General features: G+C 36.8%; 1 protein-coding gene across 7 annotated transcripts in view; it reads right to left on the bottom strand.

Annotated features, from left to right (window-relative positions):
- MTERF1 (mitochondrial transcription termination factor 1) overlaps positions 1-15,967 on the bottom strand; it is a 603,361-nt gene that overhangs the window by 583,569 nt on the left and 3,825 nt on the right. For 5 of the 7 annotated variants that reach the window (XM_019926951.3, XM_004323464.4, XM_019926957.2 and 2 more), the window contains one exon: positions 6,214-14,577. The exons of the other annotated variants lie outside the window; for them this stretch is intronic. In XM_019926951.3, the coding sequence (XP_019782510.1) occupies positions 13,389-14,577 (1,189 nt within the window). In that variant the 3' untranslated portion in view covers positions 6,214-13,388. Of the gene's footprint in view, positions 1-6,213; positions 14,578-15,967 lie in introns of those variants that run through there. 7 annotated transcript variants of the gene reach the window in all.

The raw sequence follows: 15,967 nt of genomic DNA, 5'->3' as shown, positions 1-15,967 counted from the left end.
CATTTGATCAAATTCACATCTATTCTTCATTTTAACTAAGTAATTCTTAATAAAAAAGGGATAAATAGAGTCTCGTTTCACACAATTTTATTACATCATATACATCCTGCATAACTGAGAAATACCAAACACATTTCTATGGAAGTTAAGAAAAAGAATGCCTATTATTAGCATGATTAGTTAACACTGTTGTGGAAGTATCAGCTGACACAATAATTAGAAAAAGAAATGGGTAATAAAATTTAAGATAAAATGAGTGAATAAATAAATAGCCTTTCTGTATACAAACAACAGTCACTTACAAAATATAATAAATAAAAGATCCCATTTACAGTAGCAATAATAAGATTAAATGCCTAGTAATAAATTTAGCAAGAACTATGTCAATGTTATATAAAGAAAAACCTTAAAATGCTACAAGTCACACACATGCAAAAAGAAGACTTGAATAAATGGAAACACTGTGATATGAGAGATAATAGTAAAGAAATGAAACATATTTCTCAGTGGAGAAAGAATTATTCAATAAATGGTGTTAAAATGGATCAAATTTTAATTTTTTAATAATAAAACTACTAGAAGAAAACATGGGAAATGATCTTATAATATTTGAAAGGGAAAGCCTTTCTAAACCATGAAAGAAAAACTAAATAAACCCAAGTTCATGTAAATTAAAATATTCTACATGAAAAAAACAAAAGATTAAAGTTAAAAGTTAGGGGAAAAATATAGCATTATTAAAGCCTAAAGCCTCCTTAATATATAAAGAGGTTCTGCAAAAAGACAAACAGTTCAGTTGTGGGGGATAAATGGTCAACAGGAATAAAAAGACAATTTAAAGAAAAAAGAAATAAATGAGGCTTTAAATATATGAAAAATTGATCAACCTCACTCATAATAAAATGTAAATTGAAGTTAGGAGATACCAATTTTACCTAACAGATTGGCAATGATCAAAAAAATTGAAAACCTACTGTTGGTGAAGGAGAATAGGCATCCTCACAGTTTGTTGGTAGAAGTGTAATAGGTACCATATCAATGGAAGGCAGTTTGGCAACATCTATCAAAATTTTAAATGCACTTATCTTTTGATCCAACAATTCTATTTCTCAGAATATGTCCTACAGATATTTTGTACATGTGAAAAATGATATGGAAAGAAAGATCCCTGCAGAAATGTTTTTAATGGCAATAGATTAAATGCCCATTAAGATTAGTTAAATAAATAATGGTAGTACATCCACCCAAATGACTGCTGTACAGCCATTAATAAAGAAGCAGCTCCTTTTGTATTGATAAAGAATGATCCCTAAACTATAAAAAAGCAAATTAAAACTATGTTAATACATGCTCATGGAATACAATTCTGAGGTTACAAATGGATTTAGAATACAAAATGAGTTTAGGCAACAATGTGTAAATTGATGTTCAACATCAATTAACAATCAAGTAACGGGAATTCTGGCATTGTACTTAAGCCTAGAAAAGAGGGGTAAGACACAAAAGAAGAAGTAAAATCAGAGTCTAGAGAAAGATGAGCCATATGACAGAAAGCAAGAGCCTATGGAGGGGCACAGATTGTGAAAAATTCCCTGTAGTAGGGAAATAACTGGTAAGTTTCTAGAAAAAGAACTTTAAATAAAGGCAACAGCTCACTGGATGATTGTAAAGATCTGATCAACCAGGTTCTAGAACCATTGTTCCAGGTGGTTCCTATGCAGACTTTCAGATGGAAAAGACATATATGAAACTGAACACAAAAATTTCAAGGGCCACCTCACTAATAGAATGTAAAAATCTTACGGCTACAAAGGACCTTAAAAAAAAAAAAATAGGCTTGCTTATGTTGTCTGCAGATGGTTACCAGGCATTGCATGAGAATAGCATGCCCAAATTCAAGCAATAGACAGGCTTTATTAGCAGAACATATGGTCCAAAGTTGCATTCTCCAATATGGTAGCCACTAGCCATATGCACTAATTAAATTTACATTTTAATTAATTAAAACGTTTGTAAAAATAAAATTCAGTTCCTCATTCTCTCTAGCCACATTTCAAATACTCAATAGCCACATGAGGCAGTGCCTATTGGATAGAACAGATAGAGAAATTTCCATCATTGCAGAAAGTTCTATTGGGTACCACTGGTCTAAAAAAACAGCATTGGCACTAAGTTGCTAGTCTAATTTTGTCAACCCTTTTTATTATTAATTTACTATTATTTTTTATTATTAATAAATACCTTATGAGTTGAGATTAACATTTGATGTCCAGAAGTGAATAGAAGCATTACAGTTAATGCTAAGTGTATATTCGAATAGATATGTCTTAAATTCAAAGTTCTTACCCTTGGACATCAAAAATATAATCAACATAGGTATCCAAATAAGTATAACAGATGTGTACCATATACCAAACCACATGAAACAACTGAGGTAAGAACTGAAGGTTAAAAAACACAAAAAGCACTGGATACTGGAACTACAGGTGGGGAAAACACAAAAACAGACTTACGGAAACAAAAACAAAAATCAAAAAAGCGTAGGGGAAGCAGAGGATAAGCAGCAGCTGGTGGAGGGCTTTGAAGGTCAGAGGCTTGCATATATCAGAGAGCAACAGTGAAACCTCTAAAGAACTCCTGTTGGCCTTTCACCACAGCGTCACCACAGTTGACAACTGCCACCTTCTTGAAATATTCTCTTCTAGATTCCATGACTCCATGCAGCCCTAGTTTTTTTCCACCCAACCTCAAAATGCTGGAGAACCTTAGGCTGGGTTTCACACTCCCTTCTCTGCTGCTCCTTTAAACCATTATCAAGGATTTAAATATTATTTGTATGTAATTGATCCCAATAAAGTTGCAAAAAAGGAAAAATATTAATTCTCCTCCAAGCTCCACTCATATATTCAAATAGCTTATCTGGCATGCTTACTTGGATTTTCCCTCCAGCATCTTGTCTAGTAGAGGGCTTCTGATAAACACCAGTGAGCATCACTTGGAGTACAATGGAACTAATTCACAGGCAGAAAGTCTGCAAGTTGCATGATTCCCTTGTCCTCTAGCCATTCTGTGGGGAGGGCTGCTTGGGCCAGTGAGCAACCGAACATACCATGGATATATCCTCCAACAGAGCAAGCCTGCCCCCTTCCACTACTGCACTAGGTTCTGTGGGTGCAAGCCCTATATTTGGGGCACCCGGTTCTCAAGAAAGGTGTCTGCCAGTACTGGGGAAAATCCTGATGATATCTGGTGTTCTTCGGGGTAGGGGTAGTAAAGTGCTGCCTCTCCCACCAGGGGAAAAAGGAGCCAGTAGTGCCAGCTCATTTCCAACCAATCCACGGGGGTGACAAGGTTGTCTCTACATCTCCAGTTTAACATGTCTAAAACTGAATTCTTTATTCCTTCTATCTTAAACCCTTTCTTCCCCCCAACTTAGTTCCATCTCGAAAGATACTACCACATATCCATCATTCAAACTAGAAATCACGGGGTTATCCTAGAATACCCCCTTCTCCCTAATTCCTTACATCCAATCCACCACCAAATTCTATACAGCTGTATTATCTAATATTGGCTGTCAGCCACATGTGGCCACTGAACACTTGAAATGGGGCGGGTCCAAATTGAGGTGTGCTTTAAGTATAAAATACACATCAGATTTTGAAGACTTAGTACAAAAAAAGAATGGCAAATATCTCACTAATAATTTTTATATTGATTATGTGTTAAAGTAGTAATATTTTGGATATATTGGGTTAGATAAAATACATTATTAAAATTAATTTCCTTTTACATTTTTAATATGGTTATGAGAAATTTTAAAATATATATTTGTGGTTCACATTATATTTCTATTGGACAGTGTTGCTATAGAGTATATCCATCAAAATCTTCCAAATCTACTGTCACCACCTTCACCCAAGTCACCATCATTTCTTGCCTGAACTACTACAATGGCCTTCTTATTAATCTTCATGCTTCTTCAATTGTCCCATTCTAACTGATTCTCTTTAAATTTAGAAATCCTTTTAAAATATAAGTCTTATTATATTTCTTACTTGCTTAATATCTCTCAATGGTTTCTCATTGTCCTTAAAATCCAAGTTTCCTATCATGGACTTTGAGGCCTTGCATATGATATGATTGTAGCTTCCCATGTGTCTGCCCATCACTATCATGTCTTCTAAAGCCACACAGTAGGCACTCACTATTCTCCAGCAGCACCTGGCATCCTTCAGTTCCTAAGACATACTAACTTTATACCCACCAGGGCCGTCACATCAACCATTCCCTATGCCTGGAATGTTCTGTGTGGCTTTTTGGTTGTCTCCATCTCATTCAAGTCTCACCTTATACATTAGTTCCCTAGGTGGCCCTCCCTGATCAGTCAGTCTAAGGGTTTCTGCCCTTTACTCTCCATCCAAGAACTCTGTTTCCTTCACTTTTCTCAATTTACAGTTAGCTATTTGTATGCTTAATGATTTGACTCTCTTCCTCTGCTAGACTGTAAACCCCATGACAGATGGGGCCAGGTCTGTTCAACCTACCAGTGCAGACCCAGTGTTGGTCAAGGAATTTATTTTAGGGGCAGTGTATAGAAAATCTAAGAGTAGGGATTGGTTAGAGGTGAAAAGGTTAGAGGTTAAAAAAAAAAAATGGATCCAAGAATTGCCTAGAGAAGAATATGTCAAAATTAAAGTTAATTGATACTAGAAGCTTCAATTCTGAATCATCTTTGGGAAAATTAGACTCGAATATATGATCCAGAAGTATTCTAGTATCTTTTGTTTCTAAACAGTTCAATATTGGCCAAGAGATCTAATCATTATTTTATCAGAATATTAATTTAACATATGATTTGAAGATGAGTCTCAAATCATACCTCCCCAAGTACTCCTCTTGTTTTCCTACCAGTCCTTGATAACCTTTCCAGGAACTTCTGTCATATTGAGTGGACATACTGAGTGGAAACAATATGGGATTCCCCCACAAAGCTCTGAGCATATCATATGGTGACCTTACAAACTCAGACCAGGCCTCCTTGGAGGCCAGTTCTCCTCCCTATAGCTCTCAAATGGCATAGTCCCTTAACCACAGCAGAACAGGATTGTCAAGTCTCAAATATATCTAAAAACAGGTCATAAATGGCATGTGATATGGGACACTGCTCACAGTATATTTATAAAAATAGGTTTAAAACAGTGATAATAATCCAGTGTCAAACACCACATAATTACATATGTGGTATTCAGCAAGTATGTGTTGAAAAAGTTATTAATTTTAGCTAGAAAAGAGATATTTATCTTTCACACATAATGCATATGCATAAGAAAGACTAGAAAGTTTAACAAGTGCTATTTCTGGGGTATGAAGAGTATAGGTACTTTTTGTGTGTCTGCTTTTCTACATTTTCCAACATTGTGTAATTATATGATTAATACGCAATCAGGGAAAAATGTTATTTTTATAAACAAACCAATAAACTGTCAAAGCTACTACTGCACTCTTCTAGGCTCCCAAGGGCCTCAATTTTGGCAGAGACTCAGACTGCGGTAACTAAATATCAGTCCGATTGGGAAATGAAAGGAGAAAGGGGTAACTTGGGTTTCTGAAGGACCTAGTTGGTCAAGCCATTACCCAAGGGACTCCTTTGCTCACTGACACTAGGGAAGAAAGTAGAGAAGTGCAAAGCAAAATTTATCTAAGTAAGTATTAACTTCAGCTGCAGAGGCAGGAGGAGGAAAAGCGACCTTCCTTACATGATGACAATTCTGTTCTAGAGTTTGTTGTCAAGGTTTCAAATGTCAGGTAGAGTGTGGACCAGAATTCAACTTGATGAAGGCATGATTGCAGACAACAAAGACATGAAAGATAGCATTTAACTGCAGAGGTTTCAACATCTTTTGTGGCTACTATAACATGTAGGGCATGCATTGTACACATGGTGCTTTATACTAAAGGCATTTTAAATTTATTTCTAACTCTATCATTCTCCCTTACACACTGATCCTCAAAACTAGAATTATTCACCCAGTGATAGTTAAGGTGGTAAGGTCACCAAAACAGCTACATTAAATGCCATGGGAGACCCAAGAGCATACACATTTGTATGTGCAATGTCTTCTAAACAAAAAAGAAACCACGGTGGTTTATAATGTGTCTGTTATATAACATTTAGTCTTACAACAAAATCTGATTCCCTCACTTCAGATGTCACCGTTAAAATCTTTATTAAAAACAAACAAGTAAACAAACAAAACAATCCTCAAGTCCAAAAAGAATGAAAGTTAACAAACTATATCAACTGCAATCACATGGAGACCATACCACCTTATGCTGGGTTTTTCGTACAGACACATAACAAACACCACACAAGTTTAAAAATGAAAATTAAACAAGAACAGAGGATCTGGTAGTATAACTGAAAAAGTTCAAAGACATGGCTGCATAATATTTTTAAGCATTAAGATTGTGTAACAAACAAGAAGAGAACTACAAACCTAGGTTAAAATGCAAAAAGTGCCCTAATCATATCATTTTGGAACTGTCTGAGACAATTGAACAGTAATATTTGCTTATAAGGAATGAATAACCATTCAAGGAGTACAGCTTGTGTATACTTTTAAACAGATATTAAACTATCAGGGAAAAAACTGTATACAAGAGTTATCAGTTTATTTCTTCCAGCTTGAGGCTGACGGAACCTACAGATAAAATGATCCCCTGCTAACTCCCTTGGTATTTAAAGATTCTTTACTTAGTTTGAATTATCAGCCAGACTTACAGCTGACATTAGAAAACTGTATAAACCAAACTGCTGTCTTCAGTTCTCCCTGCAGTACATGAACTTCTGTACACAAGTAAACACAGGGTGACTAGGACTTAGTTTTAATTCTTTTATCAGTTATTAATTACCTTTACTTGTCAATTAAATACATAATTTATATAATTTTTAACTAATTATTTTATCATACACACAGATAAACTTTAATACTGTTAATAATTATCACATTTAGCTAAATTAACAAGCTTCAGCTACGAGTATCATGCTTACATGAAGTGCAGTCATATAGCTTTGGTCAGGAGAAAAAGGTATTCTGAAGAAGCTGAGCAAGTCTGAAGAGATACAATCCCATATGCAGGGAGGAATAATGCTGACCCAAGTGCATTAATTTTGCTATAGACCCTTTGGTTAATGCTCAGAGTGTAACATGACAATCAGTACTCCCTTGCTGCAGGAAAGCAAAAAGGAAGGAATGCCTCTAACTTGGGTCCACATATCCTACTTTCCTTAGAAAAGGAGTCTGTGTGTGGTTGCCTAGAGACTAAATCCAGTTTACTAATCAAAGAAACACACCAGTTCTCTACAGGGCATGGAACTTCATCAGAGGCCTTGTTCTCCTGTGGAAAAAGGCCAAAGTCTAAATTTATCTGTACTCGTGGGGTAGCAAGACCAAAGCAGGGAGCAACTGCCCTCTTGGTGTTATTTTTCCAACGGCATTTGCTCACTCCGTGTCTCATTTTGGTAATTCTTGAAATATTTCAAATTTTTTCATTATTATTTTATTTGTTATGGTGATCTGTGATCAGTGATCTTTGATGTTACTATTGTAATTGTTTTGCGGTGTCATGAACTATGCCCATATTAGATGGTGAACTTAATTGATAAATGTTGTGTGTGTTCTGACTGCTCCACCAACCAGCTGACACCCCTTCTCTTGCCCTCTCCTCAGGCCTCCCTATTCCCTGAGACACAACAATATTGAAATTAGGCCAGTTAATAACCCAACAAAGGCCTCTAAGTATTCAAGTGAAAGGAAGAGTCACACGTCTCTCACTTTAAATCAGAAGCTTAGTGACTTGGAAAACCAAGACAGACGGAAAGCTTAGCCTCTTGCACCAAACAGCCAAGCTATGAATGCAAAGGAAATGTTCTTGAAGGCAATTAAATGTGCTACTCCAGTGAACACACAAAGGATAAGAAAGTGAAACAGCCTTATTGTTGATACGGAGAAAGTTTTAGTGGTCTGGATAGAAGATCAAACCAGCCACAACATTCCCTTAAGCCAAAGCCTAATCCAGAGCAAGGCCCTAACTCTCTTCAATTCTATGAAGGCTGAGAGAGGTGAGAAAGCTGCGGAAGAAAGGCTGGAAGTTAGCAGGGGTTGGTTCACGAGGTTTAAGGAAAAAAGCCATCTCCATAACATAAAAGTGCAAGGTGAAGCAGCAAGAGCTGATGTATTGAATAGAAGCTGCAGCAAGTTATGTAGAAGATCTAGTTAAGATGATTAATGAAGGTGACTGCACTAAACAACAGATTTTCAATGTAGATGGAACAGCCTTCTATTGGAAGAAGATGCATTCTAGGATTTTCATAGCTAGAGAGGAGAAGTCTATGCCGGGCTTCAAAGCTTCAAGAGAGACAGGCTGATTCTTCTGTTGGGGGATCATGCAGATGATGACTTGAAGTTGAAGCCAATGCTCATTTATCATTCCAGAAATCTTAGGCTCTTCAGAATTATGCTCAATCTACTCTGCCTGTGCTCTAATAAATGGAACAACAAAGCTTAGGTGACAGTGCATCTGTTAACAACATGACCTACTGAATATTTTAAGCCTACCTACTGCTCAGGAAAAAAAGATTCCTTTCAAAATATTACTGCTCATTGACAACGCATCTGGTCACCCAAGAGCTCTGATGGAGATGCACAGATTAATGTTGTTTTCATGCCTGCTAACACAACATCTGTTCTGCAGCCCATGGATCAAGGAGTAATTTCAAGTCTTATTATTTATGAAAGAAATTTTATAATGCTACAGCTGCCATAGATTGTGATTCCTCTGATGGATCTGGGCAAAGTAAATCGAAAACCTTCTGGAAAAGATTCACCATTCCTTTCTTTTTTTTGATTGTAGTACAGTTGAATATATATATATATTCTTTTTCATATCATTTTTCATACGGTTTATTACAGAATATTAAGGATTCACCATTCTAGATGTCATTAACCTTCGTAAAAAAAATTTTTTAATTAAAAAAAAAACTTCATGATTCATGGGAAGAAGTCAAAATATCAACAGTAATGGGAGTTTGGGAAAAGTTGAATCCAGCCCTCATGGATGACTTTGGGGGCGCTCAAGACATCAGTGGAGGAAGCAACTGTAAATGTGGTAGAAAGAGGGAGGAAACTACAATTAAAGTGAAGCCTGAAGATGTGACTGAATTGCTGTAATTTCATTATAAAACTTTAAAGGATGAGAAGTTGCTTCTTATGGATGAGCAAAGAACAGGGCTTCTTGAGATGGAAACTATTCCTGGTGAAGATACTGTGAAGACTGTTGAAATAACATCAAATGATTTAGACTATTACATAAACTTAGTTGATAACACAGTAGCAGGGCTGGAGAGGATTGACCCCAATTTTTAAAGAAGTTCTACTGTAGGTAAAATACTGTCAAACAGCATTACATGCTACAGAGAAATCATTCATGAAAGGAAGAGTCAATTCATGCACTAAGCTTCACTGTTGTCTTGTTTTAAGAAATGTCCACAGCCACCCCAACCTTCAGCAACCACCATCCTGATCAGTCAGCAGTCATCAACATCCTGGCAGGACGCTCCACCAGCAAGAAGATTACGACTCACTGAAGCCTCAGATGATAGTTAGCATTTTTTAGCAATTAAGTATTTTTAATTAAGGTATGTATTGTTTTTTTAGACAGTATGCTATTGCACACTTAACGGACTACAGTATAAATCATTTTCATATGCACTGGGAAACCAAGACATTCCATGTGACTCACTTTATTGCAACATTCACTTTATTGCAGTGATCTGTAACTGAACCCACAATAATCTCTACAATAATCTCCGAGATATGTCTATAACTCAATTTTTTTAAAAAGAACTGACTCTACTTCAATCAGACTCAAACCTAAAATATGACATGTAAGCTACTATATAAAAAATAAACAAGGTCCTACTGTATAGCACAGGGAACTATATTCAATTATCTTGTAATAAACTCTAATGGAAAAGAATCTGAAAAAAGTATATATTCTGAATCACTTTGCTGTACACCAGAAACTAACAAAAGATCGTAAATTAACTATACTTCAAAAACAATTATATATGTGTGTGTGTATATATACATATAATGTTAATCTTGCCTGACAGGCATTAGCCATTTGTTTCTACAAAGAATACAAAGGAAGTTGTCCCTCCCCAACCCCCCCCAAATAAGTACTGTATTTTACTTCTGTGCATCCCACATCCTCCTTGGCCACTGGCAACTATTGCTGTATCATCTCATCAGCCCAGGTACAATCCTCATGACCAGCTGATGCCAATAAACTTTTATTTCCTCTGCCCATCTCCCTCACATTCCTTATAAACTTGTTAGATTTCAAAGCAATACCTCAGAAAGTATTCCTATACAACTCAGAAGACTTAAGGAGTTAAGGGGGTTCATGTCCCCTTCCTCCTTCAAAGCCAGTAAAAGTGCATCAAGTCCTTACATCATATCACTCTGACCTCCTCTTTTACCTCCCTCTTTGACTTTTAAGGACCCCTTTGATTACACTCAGCCCAGCCAGATAATCTGAGATAACCTTCCCATCTCAGGACCTTAAGCCATAACAATAAAATTTACTCCCAATACTACTACTGTACCCATACAACAGAATATTATTTGGCAACATAAATGAATGAAATACTGACACATGGTACAAAATGAACCTTAGAAACATTATGCTAAGTGAAAGAAGCCAGTCACAAAAGACCACAAATTGTATGATTCCATTTATATGAAACATTCAGAATAGGCAATCTTATAGACAGCAAGTAGATCAGTGGTTGCTTAGGGCTAGGAAAGTAGGAAGGGGATAATGGAGATTGACTGCTAATGGGTAAAGGGTTTCTTTTAAAGGGCACAAACACATTTCTTTTAAAGGGCACAAATCTAATCTAAAGTTAGATTGTGGTGATTATTACACAGCACTATGAGTTTTTTTGGTTTTGGTTTTGTTTTGCGGTACGCAGGCCTCTCACTGTTGTGGCCTCTCCCGTTGCGGAGCACAGGCTCCGGACGCGCAGGCTCCGCGGCACGTGGGATCTTCCGGGACCGGGGCACGAACCCGTGTTCCCTGCATCGGCAGGTGGACTCTCAACCACTGCGCCACCAGGGAAGCCCCAATATGAGTATTTTAAAAAACTGAATTGCATACTTTAAATTGAATTGTATGGTATATGAATTATACATTGATAAAGCTGTTGTTAAAAATACTACTGTATTTACTATGGCTACCATTGAAAAGTTACTATGTGCAAGAAACCTTAGAGACCCTATATCATCTGATTCTTAACAACTCTGTGAGGTCAATTTTTCATCTTATAGATGAGAAAACAAGTTCTGTAAAATTATTTACACAAAGTTACAGAGCTGGTCAGGAATAGTACCCAGATATATTACTCTAAAGAAATGTCTCTATACAGTCCATGCTTTCTAAATTATGCCATGCTTGCCATCAAATACTTTATTGGAAATATAAGAGATCACTGACATACAAATGGCCTTGAAAAAACAGGCATTTGGTTTCTATCACTGGTGGGAGTAAGTTTTTTTGAGGCATCAATGATAAGAAATAAGGCTTAACACAGGGAATTATACCCATTATCTTGGGGGGCGGGGGGTGTGTGTACCTATCTTATATATACCTATAATGGAGTATAATCTGCAAAAACAATACTGAACCACTATGCCGTACACCTGAAACATAATACTGTAAATCAACTATATGTACTTCAATAAAAGGAAAAAAAAGGCTTAAAAGGTTAGCGTCATTGTTACTTAATTCAAAATCCACATCTAGAAAATAAATGCCTCTGGAAAGCAATTAAAAGTAATTAAGCTCATATAATTTGTTCCTTCTCTTTCAGTTTATGTCAGAGCTAGACTGTGAATGTCTTCAAGATACAGATGTCATCTGTTTGTCATTCTTTAAGTCAGCACCTCTAAAAATTCTTGGTTCTTTGTATTAACAGAAACACCAACAAAATATAAATATACAGAAACCATCATTATTTCTTTAAACTACACTCATTAGGCAAAAGTATTCCTTTATTTAGATTTTATTACTTACATTTAAGTTTTTTATACATACATTTAGAGGAAACTACAAACACTAACTTATTAGCCATTCCAGAAAGATAGGTGGATAAAAAAAGTGTAAGAGGAAGAAATACGGATACTATACTATAGGTATACTTCTTCACCTAAAATGCAACTAATCATCCATTTAGTTGTTATATTAGTCTGTTTGCTGCTGTAACAAATTATCACAAACTCAGTGGCTTAGAACACCACCAGTTTATTATCTTTTGGTTCTGTAGGTCTGAAGTCTGACATGGGTCTCACTGGGCTAAATTCAAGGTCTCAGCACGGCTGCGTTCCTTTCTGAGGTGCTAGTGAGGAATGCTTCCTTGCCTTTTCCATTTTCTAGAGGCTACCTGCATTCCTTGGTTCATGTCCCCTTCCTCCTTCAAAGCCAGTAAAAGTGGGTCAAGTCCTTCTTACATTACATCACTCTGACCTCTTCATTTACCTCCCTCTTCCACTTTTAAGGACCCTTATGATTATACTGGGCCCACCCAGATAATCCGGGATAACCTCCCCAACTCAGGACCTCAAATTAAGGTCCTTAACTTAATCACATCTGCAAAGTCCTTTTATAATGTAACGAAACACATCCACAGGTTCTGGGAATTAAGACATTGATATCTTTGGGTAACCATTATTCTGCCTATCACAGTTGCCCTTATCTTCAAAGAAATCAGGATATACCCATAGTAAATTGAGCCTAAACTGGAGGAGCGGTGGGGCATACTAATGGTTTAAATAGAGTACGTAGAATTTGGGATGAAAAATTCCTCCTTTTTGTTGTCATATTCTTACTGACATTCTATTTTGAAGATGAACCATAATTAGATACATGGAATAATAGGAGAAATAGGTTGCCATTCAAAACCATGATAGGAAACAGAACTATCTAAATGAATCTGTCGATTTTCAAATCTGAACAGAAACCAAAAAAGTTTATTTTGTACTTCCTTTTTACACATTGTTCTGCCATAGCACTCAGCAACTACCATTCATACAAAAGCCACAGCCTATATCATAAAATTGGGTGTTGTACTAATTCAAACTACAGAAAAGGTAGCTGGGAAGACTATACCAGGGCATAATGACCATGAGTTTTTATGAACCTTTAAACTAAAATATCCAAAGAAACATTATATATGTATATGTGGTTAAGAAAACAAACCTCCTTTTTGAAAGGTCCAAATTCAAAATGAAATTATGTCACTACATTATAAGACTGACTTCTGCTTAATTCCCCAGAACAACATTCTGTCTAGTGTTTAACTTTTTCAATTTAGCGTTATATCTTTTTTGACTCCAAGACAGAAGACTGATGTTTGACGTACTCAAGTTATAGCCAGCATTTACCAATTCTTTGATTCGACTTTTTAAAGTGCTTATGCTTGAGTCCAAAATCCGAGGATTTTCAATTATTTGTGAAATGCTAATTTTTTCTTCTATGAGGCAGTCTATTTTATCACTAAACTTTTTCTCTCCCAAGAAGATCACATCTGGACAGCTTAAAACAAACTTCCGTATCTCTTCTGTAGTACACCCAAGAGAAAGCAGTCTTTCTTTGATATTTGTGTAGTTTCTTCTCATACAATCATTGGAAAGGTCTAGGATTTTAGCTCCTGGACCATGTATCAAAGCAAGCAGCTGTTCATTGTTCAAGTTGAAAGCTGACTGTAAAAATTCAATATTAGTTTTTACCCGTTTGGTGCTCTGAATTAAGATGAAAGGGTTTTTAAAAATTATCTTCCTGACAAAACCTGTGGGATCATTGTGACCCAAAGACAAACAGACTTCTCGCAAAAATTCAACCATCTGTTTATTCAGCTCGAGACTATTGGAGAAGGTACGTGGGGCACTGGTCAACAATCGACAAAGGCATTTATGGGTCAATCCAACTGAGTAGAGGAACTCTATATTTTTCTCTAAGTTTAGGTTGTTACTGGACCGAAAAAAGGATTCAGGAGAACGTTCCAAAATAGCTACAATTTCAAGGTCTGATGTCACAATTCTTCTCCACAGATCCCACCGATATGAAAGACTTTCAGGTGTGCGTGTCATGGCTCGTGGATATCTTGATATGATGCTAGCAATCACTTCTTTGCTAGCTCCTTTAGACAGAAGGAATGTCTTCAGGTTCTGCTCATTAGTACCTCTCCTATTAAAAACTCCAGGCTGTCGTTTCTTTGCCATGTCAACATCTACTCCCATAGTAAGTAAGTTATTCAGCAGTTCTTCATTTTCCAAAGGTTCACTGTCTGCATTATCACATTTCATACTGAAAAGCCTAAATGAAACTGATTTAAAGAGGATTTCTGCTGAAAATCGGATCATCCAACATCTTGAACCAAAAAGAAAGTTACTTCTCATATACAAGAGGTTTCTTGGTGCCATAATGGTCAGGTAGCCCAAACCTTTTGGAATGCTGTATAAAACAACATATATAATATTATACAAACACACATGTTAAAGAGATAAAAGACCATATTATGACCCTGTAAGTATCATGGTCATTTCTGTAAGAAAACACCTAGGGATCCAGCTCTCCTGGTGCTGTGGTAACAATCCCACCACCACACTCCCACTCCCTAGCTCACTGCTTCTGATTATCTGTGGGTCAGGGGCCACTTCTATTCTTAACATAAAGAAAAGCAGTACAGCATCATCACTGCTCCAGAATTATTCCTGCCTTTACCTTCCTCTTTTTGTTTGGCCTTGCCTGCCTTGGCTACCCAAAACCAGTTGCCCCTCTCCATCTCTGCTTTATCTTCCTGGTTTCCAAACCTTTGGTTTATTCCTACTAATTGATGCTTTCAATTCTGCCTTGTCTTCTAACTTACTAGATCTTTGGCCTTGCCTCTGCCCATAGATACCAGACTTCTTTGCCTCTGTTCTCACTTCCTGGTTATCAAACTCTAAATCTAGGGGACTTCCCTGGTGGCACAGTGTTTAAGAATCCGCCTGCCAATGCAGGGAACACGGGTTCTACCCCTGGTCCGGGAAGATCCCACATGCCGCGGAGCAACTAAGCCCATGCACCACAACTACTGAGCCTGCGCTCTACAGCCCGTGCTCCGCAACAAGAGAAGCCACCACAATGAGAAGCCTGCGCAACGAAACGAAGAGTAGCCCCCACTCGCCACAACTATAGAAAGCCCGCGCACAACAAGGAAGACCCAACACAGCCAAAAAAAAAAAATTTTTTTAAAAACCTCTAAATCTAGCCCTGAAAACCAACACTTCATACTACCTAACTTCCACCTTAAACAACTTTTTCTAGATTCATGGTACTCTTTAAACCCATGCTAACATTAGAACCTTAATTCTTACCTTACATAGCTCCTGATCCCAATCTCCATGTCACTCAATTTACCCTAACGTCCCCTTGGTTCTTGGGTTAACCCAACAACTCCAAACCAATTTTCATCTTCATAATGATCTAGCTGGGATATTTCATACACACAGTCCACCGCATGTGGAACTATAGAGATGGGATGTAAACATTTTAAAAGTTACTTTTGCCATTCTCCTCACCACCATTTTATAAAAGACTAACTCAGGGCTCTCTGCATCTGTGTCACAGCACATGTAACTTTGATCAAGTGACTAAAACCTTGATAACTCATTTTCCTGATCATTTAGAAATAGAGCATAAATTGGATGAACTTATACATGATAATAATCATACGTCCCTACTAAAACAAGCACCTCTATTTATAGGAAATATTTTATGAGAAAATTAACAGAAAAGTTTTCTTCTGTTATCCAGCTTGTCAGATGGTTTATGTTCCTAAGTTGTTTGTGGTCTCAGTCGT

This window comes from Tursiops truncatus, chromosome 9, assembly GCF_011762595.2.
Source record: "Tursiops truncatus isolate mTurTru1 chromosome 9, mTurTru1.mat.Y, whole genome shotgun sequence".
NCBI lineage: Eukaryota > Metazoa > Chordata > Mammalia > Artiodactyla > Delphinidae > Tursiops > Tursiops truncatus.
The sequence above is the reverse complement of the archived record's forward strand: the minus strand, read 5'-3'. Positions and strand labels throughout refer to the sequence as shown.